The 25,159-nt window shown below is 36.8% G+C and overlaps 2 protein-coding genes and 1 pseudogene across 2 annotated transcripts; 1 reads left to right on the top strand and 2 right to left on the bottom strand.

Moving 5' to 3' along the window:
• Positions 1-1,290: 1,290 nt before the first annotated feature.
• LOC120135995 (transcription factor TCP9-like) lies at positions 1,291-2,957 on the top strand. The gene has a single exon (XM_039152115.1). The coding sequence runs from the start codon at positions 1,351-1,353 to the stop codon at positions 2,374-2,376; it is 1,026 nt and encodes a 341-aa protein (XP_039008046.1). The 5' UTR covers positions 1,291-1,350; the 3' UTR covers positions 2,377-2,957.
• A 1,810-nt stretch (positions 2,958-4,767) lies between these two features.
• On the bottom strand, positions 4,768-10,801 carry LOC120135930 (annotated as a pseudogene).
• Positions 10,802-11,567: 766 nt separating this feature from the next.
• LOC120135928 (subtilisin-like protease SBT4.14) lies at positions 11,568-14,723 on the bottom strand. The gene is made up of 10 exons (XM_039152074.1): positions 14,649-14,723; positions 14,483-14,574; positions 14,299-14,396; positions 14,077-14,220; positions 13,898-14,003; positions 13,112-13,625; positions 12,949-13,046; positions 12,525-12,858; positions 12,208-12,421; positions 11,568-12,129 (listed from the first exon to the last, which is right to left on the bottom strand). The coding sequence occupies exons 1-10, from the start codon at positions 14,721-14,723 to the stop codon at positions 11,585-11,587; spliced, it is 2,220 nt and encodes a 739-aa protein (XP_039008005.1). The 3' UTR covers positions 11,568-11,584.
• Between the last annotated feature and the right edge of the window lie 10,436 nt (positions 14,724-25,159).

Below are 25,159 nucleotides of genomic sequence, written 5' to 3'. Positions count from 1 at the left end.
AACGATCAGATAATTTAATATTTCTATGCTAAAAAAATCAAATAATCCTGTGGGCATGGAACCCACCACGTGTCATCACCCAGTGGGTCCAACCCTTAATTCCACGATCGGTAGATCACCGTAGATTACTTTCATCAAGATATTTAAAGAAGAAAAAATTGTCCCAAAAAAAAAGTATGCAGTCTTTTTAAAAAAACTGAAAGATGGTATTTTTTAAGTTTATAATAAAAAGTAGTTTCGATAAATCATATGGAATAATAAATACAATGTAGATAAGATATTGAGATAAATTTTAAATATCGGAAAACAATATATTATTTTTAAAATAAAAATAAGTAATTTAGTAAAAGAACAATAATTAAATCAATATCATATTATTATTTTATTTAATATTTAATGATTTTTTAAATTTATTTGTAATAGTATTTTACTTAATTTATTAAATTATAATTTTTAGAAGATTTAATGTAAAAATAAGTACATAAATTATACCTAAAATTAATTTTAGGTATCTAATTTTTTTGATGTTGTACTTTTAGATGTATTGATCATAATAGTTGTTAAAATTAAATGTTATCTAATACATGTTGTACTTGTATATATTTAATTTTAAAATAAAAAAAGTATTAAAAAAAACCCAAACCCCCGTACCTCCCCTCGTCAGCTGCATATCCTCCTGCCCCAGCCACAATTCCCCCTCATCCAGCGGTAATTTTCCCTCCCATTCTATCGTTTTTGACTCCTAAACCTTATATATTAACACCGACGAAGTTAACCCCACATTTGAGTTTTGAGTTTTAGGCATTTCAATAACGACGTTGGAAATAGAAGTAAGGGGTTTCGATCGACAATATTGGATAGATGGACGGTATTAGTGGAGGCCACAAAGTTAAGGGGGTTGACCTTATATATTTTAGGGATTTGAGTTTTTTTATAATTTTATAAAATTTTGAGGTTTTTAAAAAAATATAATTTTAAAACTTTAATTTAAATAAAATTTTAAAATTTAATAAGACTACATCTGCATTTAATAATAAATTTAAAAATCATTACAATTCATGCGCGTAAAAGTATAATGTTAAAAAAGTTAAACATTTTTTTTAACGTAAAATTATTTAAACACCTAAAATTGAATTTAAATTTAATTTAAGCACTTTATTTTTACATTAAATATTTTTAGAAATACACGACCATTTGTAACCAAATTAATAAGTGTGTGACTTGAGTGAATTTTACCTCTTTTTCCCTTTTCATCCTCTTTATAAAATTCAAAGCTTTTACTTTCTTTTCAGTTTCTCTCCTGTTAGGGTCATCTTTTTACGTGTTCTGTGCTTCCTAAAATAAAAATCGATGGCTGCTATTCATAAACATGAGGTTGAAGAGGACGGAGATAGCAGACCGGTTGTTCTCAGCATCAACGGCGGCGGGGAGGCGGCTGCAGCAGCGTCGAAGAATCCCAAAGAAGAGCCTGACATAGAGACAACTGTAAGCCTGATGCCCATGGCGGTGCACGTGCCGTCAGCTGTTCCTGTGCCTCCAGTAACGACAGCGCCCGCCGCGCCAAAACGAGCGTCAACAAAGGATCGTCACACGAAAGTCGAGGGACGTGGCCGGAGGATCCGAATTCCCGCTACTTGCGCGGCTCGGATCTTTCAACTGACACGAGAATTAGGACACAAGTCGGATGGAGAAACTATACGCTGGTTATTAGAGCACGCCGAACTGGCGATAATAGCGGCAACTGGAACCGGTACCGTTCCCGCCATCGCTATGTCGGTTAATGGGACCCTTAAAATTCCAACGAACGCTAATCCCGAACCCGGCGACCCTAGTAAAAAGAAGCACAAACGATCCGCTAATAGCGAAGTTGTTGACGTCAACGACACCGTTTCGGTTTCATCTGGTTTGGCTCCTGTAATTACTTCTCAACACCAACAGCAACAAGCTGTTCCGCCGCAGGGTTTGGTTCCAATTTGGGCCATACCATCAAGCGCCGTCGTTCCTGGCGCGTTCTTCATGGTACCACATATGGCATCCGTAGCCGGCCCATATACTCAGCCTCATATATTTACATTTCCGGCCACCGCTACACCGCTGATTAATATTTCGGGTCGTCCCATATCGTTGTTTGCCTCAGCCATGCAACACGGTGCAACAACAACGCCGAGTCAACTTCAAAGTAATGTAGCTGTCACGAGCTGTGTGGCTCCAGTTTCCAAGACGGCTAAAACGGTGTCGATTTTGGCACCGAGTTCGAGTTCGAGTTCCGCCGCTACCACTACTACAACGGCAACAACTCAGATGCTTAGAGACTTCTCGTTGGAGATTTACGATAAACAAGAGCTCCAGTTCATGAATCGATCTTCAAAGCATTGATTGAAAAACAATAAATTTTCTCTCTCTTTTTCCTTCCACTTGGGCTGACTGTTTTTGAGGTTTTTTTTTATCGGTGGCTTCGTTGTTGGTGCATCCGCCATGAACGAGAGCGAAGCTAGAGGAGGACCTGCTCAATTGAGGGTTTTTGGTTAAAGGTGCGCACGTGTAATGTGGGGTCAGATTAGGCGGGAGGGGTAGGGTCCACAAAATGTTAGTGTGGGTCAACACTGAAACTAAAAGAGCAGGGGGCAATCCGTGGACCGTGCATTGCAAAGAGGAAGTCATGCGTCGAACGGATCATTCTATCGAGTATCGAACAGTCCTGTCATGTGGGGCACGGGACCCAATAGAAAAAGAAAAAGAAAAAAGTGGACCCTACGGGACCCTTTTTGCAATGTTACCAAGGAGTAGCCGCGTGGTGGTCCCTACGGGTTAGTTCGGTGGTCCAAATCCGATCGAGAGAGATTGTGGGCCAAAAGTTTGGTCAGTCTGCAGTCGGGACACGTATCCGGGACGTACTGTTAACGGCGTTTTTTTTAAAATCTGACACGTGGGATCCTTTGTTGGTAGGGTCTACAAGATAACGCGATCATGAAAGAAGAAAAAGGAAAGAAAGAAGATTCGGGCAGTGGCATCAGATGCTCTTCTTCTCCTTCATATATATATTATGAAATTAAATTGTAAAATGTAAATACATGTTCTTGTTCAACTGACTTCGAGTTCCAAAAATAAACTAAAATTTTTAAAAATATATATACTCATCTTTTCAGGTGTGGTTCACGTAATTACGATTAAGTCTAAATATATTTTTTGAAGATCGAATGTACTTTTGAGGAAGATAGTTTTACTATAAAGTCATTTAACCACGCAAGAATCATCGGCTGAACCCGTACCCTTATCTCTCCAAATAATATCTATATGCAGATTTCACTCCAAGATCAAAGTTTAAATGAATGGCTTATCACAAATGATGCTTATATATGGCAAGACCATTAATAATTTCACATGTTTAATTATCGGCTCAACTAAGTTAATTCGCATGTTTTGTTACTATAATACATGCAATAATGTGTATAAATTATAGAAAGACAGGATATAAAATTGATACACAAGAACAGGCAAACCAACTAATTCTTCGCCTTTAAGAACCAACTAATAATGTGTATACTACATGAAATACTGTGTACTACACTACAAGTTTAGTATCACTTTTGTTTCGTTTTAGTCATTTAATTATTATTTTTAAATAATACATAACATTACGTTTTGGTTTTATTTTGATCACTTACCGTTAAAAATTAACAGTGATGCTAACGTGACACTGTAAAATAATGTCACATCATCATTGAAAAAAATACAACGTCAGTAGTTATGTTAGCGGTGAGTTACTAAAATGAAATCAAACCATAAGGTATGATTTTAAAACAAAAAATAGTTGAATGACCAAGAAAGAACAAAAGTGATAGTTGATATACTAAATACGTAGTTTACCAAAAAAAAAAGATAGAATCACAGTTTTGCTTTGATATTGTTCAGCATGTGATCAACGGTTGTAAAATAATAACAATAAATCAATAAAAAAAGGAGGTGGGTCCTATGGTGACTGGTACAGAGATAAAATGGGCGGTTCCGTCTTTGGTTTTGTGTGCTACAAATGCAATGAACTGGGTGCGGTCCACTCTAGAAAGACAGGCTGGATTTCAGGCAATGCTAAGTCCACGTGTACGGTTGATATCATAGTTTGATCAAGTTTCTATGCGGTCCCCCACAATTATAGCCGTGTCATATTTAATCTCAAAAAACCACGAACCACGAACCACGGATAATGGGCCTAATACCGCCGAAATAAATTGTAATAACCAACTTGTTAAACCAAATTTTTCTCTAATTTAATAAGAGATAATTGTATATACTGTACTTAAATTATAATCTCTAATTTAAATTGATTTTTAAAATTTTAAATTTTTTATATCACTAATAAAACTACGACTTCCATGCTAATTTGACCTCTAAAATTTAAAATATTTTGCATAAATTCTCAAATTACTTATATCATTTCATTTTGCTAACGCGTCGTTAATTTACTGGTTAAAATTTTAGAACGGTGATATAGTTTAGAAAAGCTTCGATTTAATGATAAATAAAACATCTGGAAACTTTAGTTTATTAGGTTTAATACTTGTAATAATTGATTCAAATTAAAATTATCTATACAATTGCTCGATTGATTTAAATGAAAAAAAAATATTTTGAAAGAAAAATAAGAAGAAAGAAGAATGATCAGTTTTCTATTTGAACTATGAATATAGGCAAGTACAAAAATTTGCTTTGTACAATGTAAAAATGAGCAGTTAAAAATCTATACAATAAAAAGGGCTTTTAAACCTATAATAAATGTATATATTTCATGCACACTTTCAAAATTGTATTTGAATTGTATTTGAATCGTATTGTATGTAGTGGCAGCAGGTTAGGTTAAATTGTAAGGTTTTCTTGTATGCCAAGAAATGAGCCACAAATGTTTCCCCCAAGTTTCACATCCAGGAAGGGGCTTGATCTTACCCCTGACATCCACTTCCTCCGACGCAAATTGTTTCCAGTTAAGCTTACCCATTTGAACAATCCGTCTTACGCAGTCGATACTCTCCGGGTGAGTGAAGCAGTCCTATACCCATATATCTATAATAAACAGCATAGAGTTAATGATACTCGGGGGGGGGGGGGGAGAAGTGAGACATCTTATATTTGTGTTTCTAGGATCATAGGTTCATTTAATAAACAAGCAAATTATATCATTAATACGGATGTAACCGAGAAGTTACCTGTACGAGTGGACTAGAATGTTTTGCTGCCCAGGAATATTGAGGTTGGTAAGCTCCCATTGCGATCTCGGTATCTCTGGTACCCTCCATGGAGCGTTGATTGATGTTTGCAGACCCTACTATTTTGTACTCATCATCAACTATCATACCTTTTGAATGGACATAGATAATAAATCGTTGACTTTTCCGGCTTAGAGACTGGAATGCAAAAACCAGGAACATATATATTAACAGTTTAGGAACTTTTGGGGTAAGGTTTGAGGGTCTTAGACTACCATGACATTTCCCAAGATTTGAACTACTAAAATATTGTTTTTGGAACATGGTATAGAGTACCTCCTGAGTGTTTACGGACCTCGGACTTTCATTGCCTGGAGGTTGATATCCATCATTCTCGCGATTGGCGAGACAGAAGAAATTCAAATAGTCCTCTGGCGAGTAAATACCATCAAGTCCAACCACCACTAAAGCCCTGTAAATAGTCTCGTACATCATTTCCCTAGTTTTGAGCTGCGACAATAGTAACAGTTAAAGATCAAGGGCCTTTCAGTATCTAGTTTAAAGATCATAGTTCTTCAGTTAATGCAAAAAGATAATGATTATCAGAAAATCTAATGCCAAAGCAGTATAAACAGGTCTTAATGCTCGAATTGAACCGAGCTAAAACATCAGTGTCATGAATAAGCTTCTGTAGGATAATGCAATCTCTGCTGCAGTGAGATGGAAACAAGGAACCGCCTCTTCATTGAATGTCAGTTCTCTAAGAGTATTTGCAGAAATATATTGAGGGTGTGCAGGATTAATTGTGTTGTCTTCAATTCGGAACAGAAGCTGCTCTGGGCTTGCACAAGACTAAAGGGTAAAGATTTAAGCACTACCATCCTAAAGCTTGCATGGAGTGCGAAGAATGTTACAGAAGACGATTCAGAGGGCAGCATAGGACTAAGAATGAGCATTCCGTCAAGGGAATAGTAAAGATTATACTAAGTGGGAAAAGTATTGACAAAACTGATAGTGTGAATTTTTATTTGTGTACGGTTTGGAGCATACTTGATTAGAAGGGTTTAGGGGTGAATTGATAATAGAGATGAATTAGACACACTCTGGTTTGTGTAATTGTAGCAGAATTCTACTTTTTTGGATAATACAACTAAACACTTGTCCAGAAGAAAAAAAAGCTTATGTGGTACTTGCTCCAGAGCAGACATCTCGATGAATTTTCGAAAAAAATAACGATGCTATGGTCAAACATTTGTGACTAAAGCCAAGATTAAGTAGCAAAATTACCTGAACATGCCAACCTTCAGGATCACTCTCAGAATAGGTAAAATCAGTAACTCCCAGAATGTCTGGAATTCTTTCCATCCTCAGCAAAGCATCATCAAAGGGTTTCTTTAATTTTTTAAGTCCATGAGTCTTGGCCGACTTCAACCACCGTTCCTCAAAGTTGACCAGAACATCATATGCAGCTGGGCCATCAATTTTACTGTGCATATCATGCCAAACTTCTCTTGGACAACCTTCTGTAGAATTCTGCTCAAGTAATTTGCAATTAAATAATGAGCAGGAAATCTTATTTACTGTGATGAATTACCATTAAACTTGCAGCTACCCCAATGTCATAAAACGAAAGAAAAGAATGGCAAGTAGTTACCGTATATGTTGGATTATGATAGTGACCCTTATGTAATGTTTGCAGTGACCAAAATAGAGGATCCAAATAATATTCTGCCAGGAAACAAGAGGTCTTTTTTCACGAATAGAATCCCAAATAGATCTCATTGTCACAGCACCATTAGTCAAAATGGGGTAAGCCTCCGATCGCAGTTTAAGGAGTTTCCTAACACTCCAGCTTAGAGATGGACGGATGTTAACAGTCCATAGGTCCGTATCTTTGAGGACATAGCATTTAATCCATGCCACCCAAAGTGAACCTTCACCTGCTAGGATATTTTTAATGAGTAGGAGCATGCAAGCTTTGTTCCAAGTTTTTATGTCTTTGATTCCAAGGCCTCCCTCAGATAGACTTCCTACAAAGGAAAGACTTCACCGTATGGGACTGATTAACGACTGCAAATGTGTTTTTTGTGACAAACATACTGAAACAAGGGATCGCCTAATCCTTCAATGTTCTATGGCAGATTTCATCTGGAAATCTGTTTTCTCTATTTCTGGCATTCAGTTTTTTCCAAGTACATGGAATTCTTTTTGTGCATGGGCAACTTCTTCTTGGAAAGGAAAATCTCTGCTCACTTCAATTTTGAAGATAGCTCTCAACGCTACTATCTATTTTCTGTGGGATGAAAGAAACAAGAGACTGTTTCAAAGCCGGTCTAAGAATGCTCAAGAACTGTTTCAAACCATAAGGGATATAGTCAGGCTACACTTAAGGAATAGGAACTTTAATAGAAATGACAATGTTAATATTACTCTTGTAAGGAATTGGGATATATGTGATCTTTGATTTTCTTTGTAAGTAGGTTGCTCCCTGTATTCCAGTATTTCAGTTACTGATTTTGTATTCTGTTACTGTAGCAATTTGTTATTTGGGTAATAAAATTTTAAATTATCCAAAAAAAAATAGAGGATGATGTGGATCATCATATCGTCCATCACATAAGTAAATGCCACCAACAAAAGCAATAATTTTTCTGTAGTTTTTCCCAGCATCAACATCCACAATAACAGTTTTCTGATGGTGTGTATAAATTGTTCCCACTTCCTGATAATTGATGGCATCAGAAAAACATAGTGCTTTATCCAAAGAACAGGATAACATATAACAAAAAAGGCTGGTGATAATTTAGGGATGACTTAGTGTTTGCTAAGGTCCAAGGTTCCAATCCCTCGGACTTCCTAATATTTACCAGCTACCGATAAAAAAAAAACTGATAACAAGAAGTTCAGAAGACATAAAACTAATCAAGTATTTGATATTTGACAGTCCTAAGAGAAATTGAGAATCCATTAAAAACGTAAACAAACAAAAACTCAGGAAAATTATGACGGATAAGGGCATTTACCATCAAACTTAGAAAACAAAACTCAGTCCTATTCAAATGAAAAAACAAGAGCATGAAGCAGAAGGGCTCTGATTATTTTCGGAAGGTTAATCACCATCATGGTATAAATACAAAAAAGTAATCAGCAATTGGTCTATGGATCCAAAGGTTGAAAATACTACTTCAGGCTGTCCCAAAGCTAGCTTTTTTTTTTCTTATTGCCAAACATCCTGTCAGCATGTGGTTGGTAGTAATTTGCAAAATGCAACCACCACATGTTACAAGAATAGCGCAAACTGTGACTTGAAAATCTTAGTAATGCTGATAAAAAATTCCCAACAAAAAACAATATAGCAGTAATATCTACTGATGCCAAATTGAATCCAAATTGATGAGGAAAAATTCGAAGAGTTAGAAATGCATTTATGGGATAGAATCATTAACCTTTTGCTTGACCCAGCCACACGAGGACAAAGTAACACATGCACAGAAGAGTTTTGAAAAAACTACGTGTTTCCTCATCATGGGTTGCCATTATTCCATCCTGTATTTGTCAATTTAGAGAGGTTAATTAAAATCCATGATAAGCAAAGCTTTCTAAAGGTTAAAAGGTGATTTAATTCCTATCATCATAAACAAGTTTGCACACACAAACTGGACAAAGTTCGCATACTCTCATTGTCATCATTCATATGCACATTTCATTTTCTCCATTAACCAGATCTGCACAATGATCGCCATATATTTCTATTGTCATTAGCTTTAAACCCTGAAGCTATAATGTACAAGAAAAATGTAATAATAAGTTACCATTTTGTATCCCAAGATGCTTCTCGAAGTAGGATCATCCCATAGCTGAAGTAGCACTCTAACTCCTTCCTGAGACTTCGACCTAAGAATATACCCCAAAGAGCAATCTGAAACAGGACCAGCATTGCGTACCAGCCTAACTTTGTGCCAAACTGACCACTCTGTAATGTAAATCAAGCGCCTAGCTTGACGGATAGCATCAAATATGTCACGCCAGCACTTTCCGTGCACATAGGTCATCCCATGATCAAGTTTCATGGTTGGAAGAATCCCATCAGGTACATGGGCATCTTGTTAAAGAGTCACTTTTACCCCCTTCCGAAGAGGAAAATATGTTCCGGGAACTCCCACATAATTAGGACCTGCTCCAACACCATGATGATAGATGCTCAAATTTTCCATTGGTGTGTACTGAATTGATAATCGTAAGACTGCTCCAGGCTTACAGGGCTTTCCCTTATCATTCAGAACTGGACAGCTTCCCTCAAATTTTCCCGTCGAGTATATCTGCTCAACTGGAATCGCTACAACTCCTATAATTTCTGACCCCAATACATCACTGTCTTTAACAACGAATTGCACTTCAGCAGCATGATGTGCAATATGAACATTGAAATTTTGCATACAGACAGGATTTTCATCATTGTTGATCACATATGTCCTTCCTATAACGGCACAGAAATGGCTATTGTGACATAAGGATCACTTGTATTCTTCCCATCCCCTTTTCCTCCAAAATTTTTGGAGATATTTGAAGAAAAGTTCCCAAACATATCACCTAAAGTCTTATGAACATATCCATGTTGGGAACATTTTTTTGCCTCAAAAACCCACATATCTAAATTTCCATGTAGAAGCAAAACTCTCAATGAACCTGTATGGAAAGATAAAATCTGCATACTGTTTCCATTTTGTGAATCGTTGCGTTGAAAGGCAGGTTGATTAGCCGAATCAGCTCGGCCTAAACTAGGCCCTTCCCAGATTTCAGATTTACTTGCATAAAGTGAACCATCCAGCTCAGGTGTTGAAGTAGAAGCGGCTGCTGGAAGCACTGAAGGTGCCGAGGGTGATGCAGGAGCAGAACGATGACTACCAGACAAATGCATATTACTTGATGATCCAAAGGTGGATAAGCCATAGCAACAGGTGGGGCACTACACATATTTGTTCCTAAGGAACTTGTACTAGCCTGCCTGTTATGTCCAGAAAAGCTGTTCTGTCTTGAGTGGAGCTCGGAATTACTTATAGGAGGAGGATATTGCGCAGGTTGTTGATAAGAGGCGGATGATTGTGGACAACTTTCAGGTGGCGGGTAGTGACCAGATAGGGAATGCTGGTAAGGGTAAGGAGATGAACCATAGTGGAAAATAGCAGGATGTTGGGGAGTAGGGTGTGCGTATTGATAAGGAAATGGTCCAGGATGAGGATGAGAATGAGAATGCCTATAGTCTATGGGAGCTGAACCAGAAGCGTAGCCTGGGGGAAGATACATATGAGGTGCATGAGGGTATTGGGGATTGTAAGGATATGGATACGGAGGATACGGATGCTGATGCGCATATGGATCTTGATTTGGAGGAGAGTATACATGATGATAAGGGTATGGATTTTGGTGTGGATTATTATCCATATCTTACCAAATTACTCTTCTTTTACAATGGAATCAAATAAAGTGAATAACAGGAAAAAAACAACAGCGAAACTTTGTTCTTCATACACATAACAAAATCTGAAGAACAAAAAAACACAAACTCGGCTGTGTTTTCAGTTTCAAACTTTCAATGGAGAATTCAATTGTAAATTTGTAATGTACTACAAATAAAACTGAAAAGAGCAAACACCCGAGAATTCATTGGAACAAAAAAACATAAACGAAAATAAAAATCTCAAAAAAAGAAAGAAATGATTCAGCTAAGGTTCCGAGTGAAAAAGGACAGAGAAAGAGGCTTACCAATTGGAATGTTTCTTTTATCACTGAAGAAGATGAATGATCCAGGAAAGAGATAGCAATCGAAGAAAAGGGGGAATTTGAAACAAGTGATTTAGGCAAGAAATTACCTCTTTGGCATTCACAAAAGCGCGTGTCGATCAAGAAACCAAACATTGCCAAATTCGTATTTAAATCTGCCGCCAAACTACCGTTGGCCGGCAGTTTGTTCAACTGTAATTCGAACCCTCGTGGCAAGGAATTACCGATCTTCTTATTTCATATAATTCAAAAATAAATTATTATTTTTGTAACATATTTTAAAAATATCCGATAAAATAATCTAAATTCAATTATTATTCTAAAAATCATCATTACATGTAATACATTTTTATTTTTTCATTATCAATGTATTAAATATTTTAAAAAAAATAATTTTCTAATTATTTAGAAACATTTATCAAATCTATATTCAAATCAAACATATATCGACATGGCACTTACATACATACACAACTATTTAAATCTATTTTTTCTTAAATATTTTTTTACAACTGAAACTATTTCCGTATAATTATATAATTACACTTGAAAATAAAATATTTTAGTAAACTCAATCCAATATATAATATAGACGATTACTGATATTAGTCTTGGAGACTGTAAATAACAATAGGACTTCTCACAGCGTGGCCAGTGCTTTTCCAAACAAGCGAAGCTGATAGCACCGTGAATGCTGCGCTCGCCGCCGGTTTTGCCGTCACCACCACCTTAAAACTACGTTTCTGCAAGCTACGAGTGAAGATGAGGCTTTTGGGGTTAACCGTGATTACCACTCCTTTGGGGGCTTTAATGGTGGAATTATACACAGATGGAGGACCTACATTGGTTACCCTTCTCGTGAAAACACCTACAGTTTTCCGTTTGCCCTTGATCATGTTAAGCTGCATCGATGGGTAGTTAAGGGCATCGTATCCGAACCCCGGAAGCATCGATGAACAGTTTACGGACTTTTTGCCTATTAAATGAGCTATAGATGGTCCACTGTAGCCTTCATGACATAGGAACTGTATGTAAGTCATCTCGTCCATGTCGTAGATGAGTCCAGGGTTTATGGCTCTGGTAGGATTTAATTGGCCAGCACCATAGGCGAATTCGGCATCCTTGTTCACCCTCGGGCTCATCGGTTTTGCTTTCGTAGATCATTACAAAGACGTGTAAGATATGATACATATTGAAATGATTGAGGGGTCTATGTTGTATCCTTTACCTGTGGTCATGATTGCAGATTTGATTGCGGCCGGTGTCCATGTAGGGTGAAATGATTTCACATAGGCAGCTACACCGGCAACATGCGGGGCGGCCATGGATGTACCGGACATGAGAGTGAACTTTGAATGCTGGTTGTCCCCTTTTAACCCAGTGAGTGAGTTCATAAGAGTGTAGGCTGCCAAGATGTCCACACCAGGGGCTGCAATATCAGGCTGTATATATATATATATATATATATATATAATATGTATCATGGTACGGCAGAGACAATAAGTTTAAGAAACAATTAAAGGCAGAAATTCGAAGGTTTTATACCTTGAGAACATGTTGCGAGCCTGCGTTTGGACCCCTAGATGAAAATGAAGCAACAAATGGAGCTGAAACTTTAACTTCATGTGACTTGTATATCACTGCTGAAGGTGATCCGGTGGAATGTATATATTTATCTACAGTTTCTCCAACAGTCATGTTCACCATGGTGGCTGGTGCCATAAAAATTAGAGCAGTATCAAGGTATTTCTCGCTTTCGAGTACAATGCCGACTCCTCCGATTCCTTTAACGATAGAATCAGCACCCAACTCGCCTAGCAAGCAGTAAACAATCCTTCCTTTTACCTTCGCAGGGTTCAATGTGTTGTCATAACAGAACCTGGAATTACATTTTACGTTGTCAAATTACATTTAAAATTGAGACCCACCACCATGTACGGTTGATATCGATCACCGAACAATGTACTACCTTGCTAATTCCTTGCTTTCTGCATTGATGGCAACATCAGCCCCACTGACAATGGGGTAAAATGTTTCCTTTGATCCAAACGTGTTAATTCCAATTCCCTGTTTATCAATGCAGTTAGATTCCAAGCATTCAACGACAACAATCTTCTGCATATCGAACTTACCAATAAACTTTTCCCATTTCCCAACTTGACTGCACTTCTAAACTGTCTATTGATCCCGCTGGCTGCCACGGTAAGAAGCCATGGGGAATAGTTAGACACAGAGCCCAAGCTCGGACCTTCATTACCACCAGAAGCTACCGTGATAATTCCCTTCTTCAAGGCATGGAATGCACCAACTGATATAGAATCCGTGGCGAAATCCTCGGTCGCTCCGCCTATGGATATCGATATAACATCGACACCGTCACTTATAGCATCATCCATTGCGGCGAGGATGTCCATATCGGCACATCCCGAGCTGACCCAGCACACTTTGTATGTGGCTATCCTAGCCGATGGGACCGCACCACGAGCTGTGCCATTGGCTAGCCCATAAAGGCTGGCGTTCGGGACAAGGTTGCCTGCTAACGTGGATGATGTGTGTGTGCCGTGGCCATCCACGTCTACCGGCGATAGAATGTCCGCTGGGTCAGGGTTGCCGTCGAGCTTGAAGTACTTTGCCCCTACAACCTTGCTATTGAGCTCAATGAAGGCGGTCCAAGAACAAGAATGATCAACATTAAAATCTAGAATAAAGAATTAATTAACGCGGTCTATTAATTACTGAAGCTGACCGGAAACATTGAATTCTCACATTTTAAACAGACATTACTTGCTATTCAAGAAATTAATTCCTAAGTATTTTAGTTAATTCAGTCCTGCAAATTCCCCACAATTTTACCGAAAATGGTATTTTCTATGTATTTGACGAGTGCTATTATAAGATTAAAAACGCATGGATATTACTTGTTGCATCCCGAGAAATTTCGAAAATGGTGGCATGTTCCTTTCCATTTATGGGGTGGAGGACCAAATCCATCATCCTTGAAGCTGTCTGACTGTGGAGTGATCCCTGGAAATGGAAGAACATCATATTAGTAACAAAAAGGCATTAATGCTGAATCTACTTAGAGCGTTCCATCAACCTGTATCAAGCAGACCCACAATTACGTCTCTCTCAAGCTTCAAATGTCTTTTAGCTGTTTGAGGAAATCCAATGAAGTCCCATGATTTTGTTGTGTGTAGCTTGTGATATCGATTTGGAAACACAGAAACCACTTCATCCAGTTCTGAACATTCCAAAACCAAGTTAAGCAAATCTTGTAGAAGTCTGGGAAAAACGACAGTTGAATGAAAATTTCATGTACCCATTAACTTTTGAGCTTCATCTTTGGATAGCTTTGCAGCAAAGGCATTGAAGCTCTTCGTGTAGCTATAAACCATGGAGTCTTTAGCATTATGTTCACTGTTCAAAACAACAAAACAACAAAATCACACATACATACATACATACTTACATATTAATGTATAGGTGATTAAGCTTAAGCTAACCTAGGCTTGACAGAGGAGAGAAGGCTCAAGTGCTTACGAACTGCGGAGCCTTTGCTCAAAGGACCATCTCCCACGTAAACAATGTAAAAGTTCTGTCATATTAAACACTTGTAGAGTTAGTTTTACAAATTGATGATCAATTGTGAAAATATAAAGGAGAATGCACCTTTGTTTCTTCTGATGATGATGAAACAGTAACCAGGAGGAGGAGGAGGAGAAGAAGTTGATGGGCTTTTGCCATGATTGGCTGTGGTTTCGTCAAGCTTTAGCGATGGATTTATATGAGTAGCGACATTTAAGGCAATTTGACAGGTTTAGCTGGACTGACAAACAATATCAAACAATGCCTAAAATGGATGAGAATCAACAAAAGTGTACCGCACTTCTTCAAACTTAATACAATTCTAGGAGGGCTATAGATTGGGGAGTCTTAAAGAAAGACAAATGAAATCCTGATTCCAATATATGGACTACTCAGTGTTAATTTAGATATATCTATTTTCAGGTGAATAAAACGTGATTCGATTTGAAAATATCAACTTTTAATTTCAAGTTATTATTTGTTTGAGTTAACTCTAATTTTTAGTTCAGATTTCGAATCAAGTTTGAATATCCAAATTTCAAATAATCAAAAATCGAAAAATTAAAACGAATCTTTTTTTTATATTTACCTAAGTATTTTGATTGTTTTGTATTTCGGTTCATGATTTTCAACATTTCTTCAATTAATCTTTTGTTTTAAGTTTTTTTTTATCGAATTTTAATCATATGTTCATGAACTATTATGTAATAGATATCTAACTTCAATTCCTTTTTTTATAATAATTTTTTCTCGTTTTGTAATTTAATTTATCAACTTTGTGTTTTATTCATTTAATCCTTCGACTATTAACACTTTTCAAATCCTTTTTAATCATCAAATTACTTTACTTCTTTAATATCTCTATCAGTAATTTATCCTCAAAATTTATTATTTTAAAAAACAACATTATAATATATAAATGGTTTTAGAGAGTCATTTAAATTGAAAAAAATTAGTATCATAACATTATAAATAATTACATTTGAATCTAAACAGAAACTCAAATAAAGATATTCGACTCGAATTTGATTTGATTCAAACAATTTTCAAGTATAGTTCAGATGACAAAATGATACTTGTAAATTTGACTAATTCGACTGTTTTTTATTTGACCGGATCAAATATTTATCCCTATTTACATTTTTTTGGTTGTATGTAATTTTTAAAAATAAATAATACATTTCGACCGGACTATAATGCGATTACATGAATCGATTTGAGTTCATGGTTTATTTTCAATAAACCTGAAGAAGTTTTCTTTTTTTATTATTAAAATAAACCTGAAGAAGTTACTTGTAAACAAAGGACCCCTTTTGCCTTAATTTCCAATTCAAGCAATTAAAGCGTTCAAAATCGAATAAAATTAATGGAATTGAAAGTAGCTTTAAGCTTGTTCTAAAGACTATATTTAACTCCACATTACTCTACTTTTATATTGTAATGTTTAAGCTAATATTGTATCAGTAAATATATATTTAAGACATTTATTGCATGCTTGATTTTTTTTATCAATTTATTCTATTATCATAATTTTATCCTAATAATTTAAATTATATATGAACAAATTTATTTAATTGAATCGTTACTTCGATAGCATTAAATGACACGGTCTGCACATCAGTGTCACGTTCGACTGAGAAATTCATATGAGCAACGTTCTCATAGATTGCGAAATTTGGAACCGAAGTGAAAGTAAAGCAAGCAATTGTTTTGGAAACCAAGACGAAGGCGTTCAATGGCTGCAAATTGACATCTGCACCGGTGAAATGAATTGTAATATCTGGCATTGGAAACTCCGTTTTAGCTTTGTAACATAAACTCGATCCCATGGGCCCTGAACTCTCGTCGCATCGATTATGGTAGACTATAAAGATTCGAGTTTCGTGTAAAAATCGATGAGTGAGAATATTCATATCTATTTGACTTGTAAGCTTACGAATAATCATTATACTCCAGACAGGACATGGACACCAACACCACAATATGAAAGAAACACCGTTGCCTAAGAGGCCAATGATGTAGGAGGTATCCTCGTCGTAACTTCAAGTTCCATAATATGTTTGGAACTATAACAGGGCGGCCCGTGCGGTTGAATCCAGGGTGAGTGTATCAGCTGCAACTTGACCGTTCCAGAAAAATCCATCACTATAAGAGACTTAATACTGTCAGAATTGTTACTCGAACAAGATGGTCCTTCAAGTTTGGCACATTGAGTAGTGCTGCAAGAAATCGTTTTATATTTGAATGACGCGGTCAGGTCGAAAGAGGTGTTTTTTGCTTGAAACACTAAGAACAAGGCTTGCTTTGAGTCCAAATTGTTAAGTATGAGTTGCAAATAAGCAAATTGGCAAGTTGACAAGTTGGCAAGTTGAAGGCTTGCAATCCAACTTGTGCACATGGGATATTCATCCTTGGTTAGTAAGTTGCCAACTTGAGAACATGGGATAATTCATCCTAGGTTGGCAAGTTGACAAGTTGTGCAAGTGACCAACTTGTGCACATGGGATAATTCATCTTTGGTCCCTAAACTATTAGGTTATTTGTAAGTTTAGTCCTTAAAACTCAACTATAAATAGGCCTAAGTGTTTCCATTAGAAATCATCCTAAAACAAGTTATATCTTCAATTTGTTTTCTTCATTCTCTCACTTTGGGAATTCTAAATAATTCCATTGTTGTAATATTGGCGATATAGTAAAGTTATCATCTGGTGTGGTGCCCGAGGAGTAGACGATATTTTCATTGAACCTCATAAATTTGGTGTGTTCTCTCCTTTATTGTTCTTTATTCGGTTTTTCCATTGTGTTTCAATATTCAATAGTTTGACGGGTTTATCCGTTGTGTAACCTTTGGTGTTTTAATCTTGATATTTCAAATCAATTTTGAAAATACATTCGAATGGGAAATAACACGGTTTTCCCAGTAATTGGTATCTAGAGCTTTAGTTGAGGTTATCATGGTGGTACCGTTGCTGAAAAGATACAGTTCGTGCTATTGAATATTGTTTGTTAAAATTAAAATGACAAAATACATATCAGTTGAGACATCAAGCTCTTCATCTGGACCGGCGAGGAGGGTGATGTCAAATGTAAACTTCTTGGTGGAGTTGTTCGAAGGATCCAGTCATTTTGGCATGTGACAAGGTGAGGTGTTAGACGCTTTATTCCAATAAGGTCTAGACATTTCCATTGAGGAAGAAAAGCCGTAGATATGGAGGAGAAATAATGGGGAACAATCAATCATTTGTTGTGCATCACGATTTGATCTTGTCTTTACAAGGAGCAGAAATATATGGAAAGCATTGGAGGAAAAATTCCTAAAGAAAAGCTCTCAGAATCGTCTCCACATGAAGAAAAGATTGATCAGATTTGATTATCAACCAGGCACCAGTATGAATGAACACATCACTGCGTTCAATGAGCTAGTGGAAGACTTATTGGGCATGGATGAAACCTTCAAAGATGAAGATTTGAATTTGATATTGTTGTCATCTCTAGATGAATTTGAGCACCTTGAGACAACATTGCTTTATGGTAAGGATAATGTTACCCTTAAAGATGTAACTACTGCTTTGTATAGTTATGAGCTCTGGAAGAAAACCAAGAAGGAGAACAAGTATGAAGCAGCGGATGCCATAGTGGCAAGAGGTCGCTCGAAAAATCAAAAGCCAAAGAGGAGAGGGAGATCAAAGTCGAAGTCCAGACTGGGAAAAGATGAATGTGTCGTTTGTCATGAAAAAGACCATTGGAAGAAAGATTGTCCGAAGCTGAAGAAGAAAGGAAAAGCTGCTCCATATGCATGTGTTGCAGAGCATGATGCCAATGACTCTGACATATCATTAGTTGCTTAATCATCAACATTTCATTCAGATGAGTGGATATTAGATTCGGGTTGTACCTATCATATGTCCCCTAATCGGGAGTGGTTCTCCGATTTAGTATAACTAAATGCATGAGTTGTTTATATGGGCAATGAAAATGAATATAAAACTGTTGGGATAGGTTCAATTCGATTGAAGAATCAATATGGATCAACCAGAGTTCTGACTGATGTTCGATACGTGCCCAGTTTGAAGAAAAATCTCATCTCCTTGGGAGTCTTGGAATCCAAAGGCTCAGTAGTCACTATGAGAGATGGCGTTTTAAAAGTCGCATCTGGCGCACTTGTGATAATGAAGGGCATCAGGAAAAATAATTTTTATTACTACCAAGGTAGTACAATTATTGAAGCAGTTGCAGCAGCTTCTGGAGGCGATGATTTGGACACAACCCAGTTATGGCATATGCGTTTGGGACATGCAGGAGATAAATCCTTGCAAATTTTGGCAAAGAGAGAATTGTTGAAAGGTGCAAAGGCTTGCAAATTGAACTTTTGCGAGCACTGTGTTTTGGAAAGCATAAGAGAGTGAAGTTTGGCACCACTATACATAATATAAAAGGTATTATGGATTATATTCTCTCAGATGTATGGGGTCCTTCAAAGACACCGTCTTTGGGAGGAAACCATTATTTTGTAACTTTTGTATATGACTTTTCCAGAAGAGTTTGGGTGTATCCGATGAAGTCTAAATATGAAGTGCTATGAATTTTCCTTAAATGCAAAAATATGATTGAGAACCAAACTGGTAGAAAGATCAAACGTCTTAGGACGGACAATGGAGGGGAATATAAAAGTGACCCATTCTTTGACGTTTGCCATGAGTATGGTATTGTTCGACACTTAACCGTTAGAAATACACCACAACAGAATGGGGTGACAGAGCGTATGAATCGAACACTATTGGAGAAAGTTCAATGTATGTTGTCTAATACAGGGTTAGGTAAGTCATTTTGGGCTGAGGCTGTGACATACGCTGGCCATCTCATCAATCGTCTACCGTCATCAGCGATAGGAGGAAAAACTCCATTGGAGGTATGGTCTAGAAAATATGCTACTGATTATGATTTCTTACATTTATCTGCTTATTATCATGTGAAGGAATCCAAGCTTGATCCGAGAGGAAAAAAGGCTCTCTTTATGGGAATCACTCATGAAGTGAAGGGATTCCGCCTTTGGTGTTTAGACACCAAGAAGATATTTTGTAGCAGATATGTTACTTTTGATGAATCTGCCCTAGTAAATAATGTAACAAATAAAGCTGTCCAGACAAGTAGTACTCCGCAACAGGTGGAACATACTCTAAAACAAGTAGAGTTTCAGCAGACGATGATTCCAGAAGTTGATGCAGCTGATTCTTCAAATCCAATAGAAGAATCAGAAGATGAAGAGGTTCAAAACCAAGAACCATTGGAGACACCAGAACCACTTGCATTTACTAGAACAAGGAGAGAAATTCGTAGACCTGCTCGATTTACTGATATGGTGGCATATGCTCTTCCAATTATTGATGATGATATCCCTATCACTTACCAAAAAGCAATACAAAACTTGGAATGTGATAAGTGGAAAAGTGCCATGGATAAAGAAATACAATCTCTCCAAAAGAACAACACTTGGAAACTGGTACAATTACCGAAAGGTAAAAGAGCAATTGGATGCAAGTGGGTATTTGCAAAGAAAGATGGATCTCATAGCAAGAAAGATGTTCGCTACAAGGCAAGGTTGGTAGCTAAAGGCTACGCTCAAAAGGAGAGAATCGAATACAATGAAGTATTTTCCCTTGTTGTGAAGCATTCCTCCATTAGAATATTGTTGGCCTTGGTAACACAGTTGAATTTGGAGCTAGGTCAACTTGATGTAAAGAGGCTTTCTTACACGGTGATTTAGAAGAAGAGATCTATATGACTCACCCAGAAGGATACAAAGATGGTGGTTTAGAAATGGGTTTGTAAGATAAACAAATCGCTATATGGATTGAAGCAATCTCCGATGCAGTGGTACAAGAAATTTGATAGCTTTATGAGGAGGAAAAAGTACACTAGAAGCAAATATGATCATTGTGTGTATTTGCAAAAGCTCAAAGATGGATCTTTCATTTGTCTTCTCTTGTACGTTGATGATATGTTGATCGCTTCAAATAGTCAGAAGAACATAGACAAATTAAAGGCTCAGTTGAATCAAGAGTTTGAAATGAAAGATTTAGGTGAGGCCAAGAAAATTCTTGGTATGGAGATAAACAGAAAAAAAAAAGCTTTGTTTAACATAGAAGCAGTATCTAAGAAATGTATTACAATGTTTTGGCATGAATGAAAATACCAAACATGTAAGTATCCCATTGGCTTCTCATTTGAAACTTAGTTCTCAGTTATCTCCTAAAACTAATGAAAAAAGAAAGTATATAACAAAAGTTCCATATGCTAATGAAATTGGGAGCTTGATGTATGCAATGGTGTATATGTGTCCTGACATTTTACAAGCAGTTGGAGTAGTGAGCAGGTACATGCATGATCCTGGAATAAGACATTGGCAAGCTGTGAAATGGATTCTACGGTATCTCCAACAAACCGTGGATGTTGGTTTAGTTTTTGAACAGGATGAAGCACTTGGTCAGTGTGCGGTTAGATATGTTGATTCCGACTATGCATGTGATTTAGATAAGCGTCGATCAACTACTGGATATTTGTTTACTCTTGCTAAAGCCCCAGTAAGTTGGAAGTCTACTTTGCAATCTACGGTGGCTTTGTCTACTACAGAGGCAGAATACATGGCAGTTTCAGAGGCTGTAAAGGAAGCAGTTTGGCTTAAGGGGTTGATAGAAGACTTGGGAGTTGTTCAAAGTCACATTAGTCTCTATTGAGACAGTCAGAGCGCTATTCACTTAGCGAAAAATCAAGTCTACCATTCAAGGACTAAGCATATCGACGTAAGGTATCACTTTGTGCGTGAGATCTTTGAAGAATGAAATATTCTACTTCAGAAGATTGCGACAGCAGAAAATCCTACAGATATGATGACCAAGGTGGTAACAGTAATCAAGTTCAATCATTGTTTGAACTTGATTAACATCTTGAAAGTATGAGCACCTTCGGGTGTGTGGCGCTTGTGAGCGCAATTAGAGGCACTACATAATTTGGGGAGTTGAAGAAGTTGAGTAGGCTTGGTAATTTCAAGTCAAGGTGGAGATTTGTTAAGTATGGCTTGCAAATTGGCAAGTTGACAAGTAGCCAACTTGTGCACGTGGAATATTCATCCTTGGTTAGCAAGTTGCCAACTTGAGCACATGGGATAATTCATCCTTGGTTGGCAAGTTGACAAGTTGTGCAAGTGGCTAACTTGTCACAACTTGTGCACATGGGTAATTCATCTTTGGTTCCTAAACTATTAGGTTATTTATAAGTTTAGTCCTTAAAACTCAACTATAAATAGACTTAAGTGTTTCCATTAGAAATCATCCCAAAACAAGTTCTCTCTTCAATTTGTTTTCTTAATTCTCTCACTTTGGGAATTCTAAATAATTCTATTTGTTGTAATATTGACGATATAGTGCAGTTATCATCCGGTGTGATGCCCGAGGAGTATACGATATTTTTGTTGAACATCATAAATTTGGTGTGTTCTCTTCTTTATTGTTTTTATTCGATTTTTCCATTGTGTTTCAATATTCAATAGTTTGACGGATTTATTCGCTGTGCAACATTTGGTGGTTTTAATCTTAATATTTTAAATTAATTTTAAAACTACGTTCGTGTGAGAAATAACCTCGTTTCCCCCTACATAAATAACGTCATCAAGTTCTTGTGAATCCTGTTAGTAACATAATTGAAGTGGTTTTGGTTTTACCTCGTGTGTCAGTTCTTTAAGGCCGAAGGCTATGGGTTTCCATGTCAATGCCCAAAACTATATAATGGCAGCCCACTAAGCATCATGAACTTGTTGGAACGTCAAATCAAATCCTCAGATCAGCTAACGTTAGCTTGATAGGTCGGCAACAAAGTCGGACAGCGACAGGGCGATGAATCACGAGTGCGTGTCGCAGTCCGCTCCGTTCATCCGTAAGCAATCCCATTTCTGAGAAAACATGAACCTGTGTTTCAAAACGCGACACGGAGTAGCCTCTTTCTCCACAAAACGACAATAAAGCTGATAGGACTATAGGGGCCATTGCCCCCACTTTGAAACACGACGGATAGTGAAGGGCGTCGGCTACGTGTCCACGTTATTTGCTGTCACTAAAAAGGCTTCCTGGATAAATAACGTTCGAGTCTTTTAAACTCCACCTGCTGCGGGCCACAGCTTGAGCGAGTCGATTTGCCATTTGTCCACAAAACCGGTTCTTACGGTCCATTATTTTTGGGGGGTAATGGATTAATGGTCGTCAATCTCGATAGATGTTGCAATTTGGACCACTACAGATGGTTTTGGTTTCAGTCCTTTGTCTTTACAGGTGAAACTTGAGTATGGCTTAAGTTAATAGCTACACTACCTTTTTTACTTTTTTACCAAGGATTGCTACACTACTACCACTACCATTTCTTTTATTACAAATATTACAATTTTGTTGTTTTTATCACAATAAAATCCTATTAGAAGCATATTACAGAGATAGGACATCCACATCGCTAATTTCTGTTTGGGCCCCGTGATCTAACGATGTATTGAGTTCGAATTAAAGGTCAAACCAATAACTTAAGATAATAGAGATTCTAACTGTCAAAACAATAAACGAATATTAAGGTCGAATTGCAGCACTCTCGAAATTTAAAAAAGTGAATAATTAATTAGAATTGTTTCTTTTCGAAATAATCATATTTTCTTTTATTAATGAAATCGTTTAATAAATTTAATATTATTATTTTTTAAATCTCAATCCTCAAATTTCTATAATTGATTATCTTTTACTCGGGTTAAAATAAATGAATTGTTACCTATATCTACAATTATTATCCTCCAATACTAAAATAATATTTATATTATTATTGTGTTATATTTAGATACATATCAAGCTCTACAAAATTTGTTCTTTTATCTTTTTATTTAAGAGGTGGAGACTTTAGTCATGGTATTAGTTACCGAGTTGATATTTATTTTTATTTATTTTTTATATTTGGATTTTTTTTTAGTTTTCAACAACTATGTCTTTATGGTATGTTTTCCTTTATCTTATGGCACATTTCTAATTTTTTTATTGGTCATTTGACCAAGTTTTCATTTAATTTTCTAATGTTGAATTTGACCACGTCATAACTTATTGAAATGATTTTTATTTATTATCACGTTGATCTTCCATACTTTGAACCATTGAATTGAATTTAGATACATAGGTTGCGTTCGAAGTTAGTTTTCTCATGACTCGATTTTGATTTGTGATTGTCGGTATTTTTTTCAGTAGTTTGATCTTCTATTGTAGTTTATTTATCGATGCATAGAGACTTGTATCAATCTTATGTTTGAGTTTTCTAGATGAATTTTTGATTTTTTTTCTTTATATGATCATTGTATGATTTCAAGTAGGTAATTTTCTGTATTAATGATTATAAAATAATGCTGTAACTATAATTTTAGATATTTTATTTTTTAAATAAAACTAACTACTTTTGTAACAACCCGAATATTTACAAAATAATATTAATTGAAATTGGAGGTAAATTGTGAAAATGGGTGAAATTAAGTGACTGAATTAAAATTTATGGAAACTTGTATGCCATTTTCGAAGTAAAGGAAATTCAGGGACCAAGCCCTGAATTTCCCCTAAAACTGTCGGTAGGCTTGATGATTTAAGCGTGATTTCTGATTTACAATCAGAAATCACAAATGATATTCCTTCAATTTTTTTCCTCTCACACCTCCACTTTCAAGTCCAATCCAAACGTCGTCCGAATTCCGATAGTTGTTTTGAAACCACCGTTGTGTTCATCATCGAGCGAGGAACAAACCCTTCAAATTAATTGAAGCGAAACGCGGCCAAACGTCGGGAATTTCCAGTCAAAGTAGCGACGGTTTTGTTAGCTCTATTGCCGAGAAAATCTTAAATTCACCGCTGATCGTTGCTCCGTTTACGACACCTCCCGCACCATCGTGTTCCTTGTGCCGTTCCGAGTTCACCGGTGTCAACCTTGTCCGCCGTAGACGGCGGCGCGTGAGGAGGTGGTGCAGTCAAAGATTCGGCCAATTTGAAATCGAGCTCTCCGCCGTTCAAAAATTTGAACCGATCGTTGTAAGTATCTCGAAATCGCTCAAAATAATTTTTAGAAATTTTTTCGGGATTTTGAGGGCCCCGGAGGACGCCTCACGCGCCACACGCACCGCCGCAGGGCGAGTGTGATAGGATTTTCGGAAGCTCGAATCGACAACCGGAACGGTTTGCAAAGAGGGGTCGGAACGGTTTTATGTTTAGGGAGTAAGGAGATTGAAAGATAGAAAATTGCACAGCGATTTAGAGTGGTTCGACTTTCTCAATCAAAGTCTACGTCCACTACCTTAGCTCCTCACCAAGGATTTTCCAACAAATTCACTAATTTGTTCTTTCTTTTGAGGATAAAGAGTAACCTTACAAACTCCCTAGTTTTTCCGGGCTAAACTAGAACCTTTCCCTAGCTTTTACACGGGCTAAGCTAGAACATTTCCCCTTTACAAAAGGATAACAATGTAAACAAGAAAACCTCTCTAAGGTAGGTGTTTACAAGATTGAGCTCTCAAGAACAAAATATTTACAAGATAA

The sequence above is a fragment of the Hibiscus syriacus genome, unplaced genomic scaffold (genome assembly GCF_006381635.1).
Source record: "Hibiscus syriacus cultivar Baekdansim isolate YM2019G1 unplaced genomic scaffold, ASM638163v2 tig00110621_pilon, whole genome shotgun sequence".
Taxonomy (NCBI): domain Eukaryota; kingdom Viridiplantae; phylum Streptophyta; class Magnoliopsida; order Malvales; family Malvaceae; genus Hibiscus; species Hibiscus syriacus.
Note: the sequence above shows the minus strand (reverse complement) of the source record. Positions and strands in the feature narration are given on the sequence as shown.

Excerpts from the sequence above, each read along its gene's own strand:
- LOC120135995 (XM_039152115.1), top strand. The coding sequence starts at position 1,351 with ATGGCTGCTATTCATAAACATGAGGTTGAAGAGGACGGAGATAGCAGA.
- LOC120135928 (XM_039152074.1), bottom strand. The coding sequence starts at position 14,723 with ATGGCAAAAGCCCATCAACTTCTTCTCCTCCTCCTCCTCCTGGTTACT. Across the intron at positions 14,575-14,648 it reads CATCATCAGAAGAAACAAAG|AACTTTTACATTGTTTACGT; the intron begins GTGCATTCTCCT and ends TTAATATGACAG. Across the intron at positions 14,397-14,482 it reads CTCTCCTCTGTCAAGCCTAG|TGAACATAATGCTAAAGACT; the intron begins GTTAGCTTAAGC and ends TGTTTTGAACAG.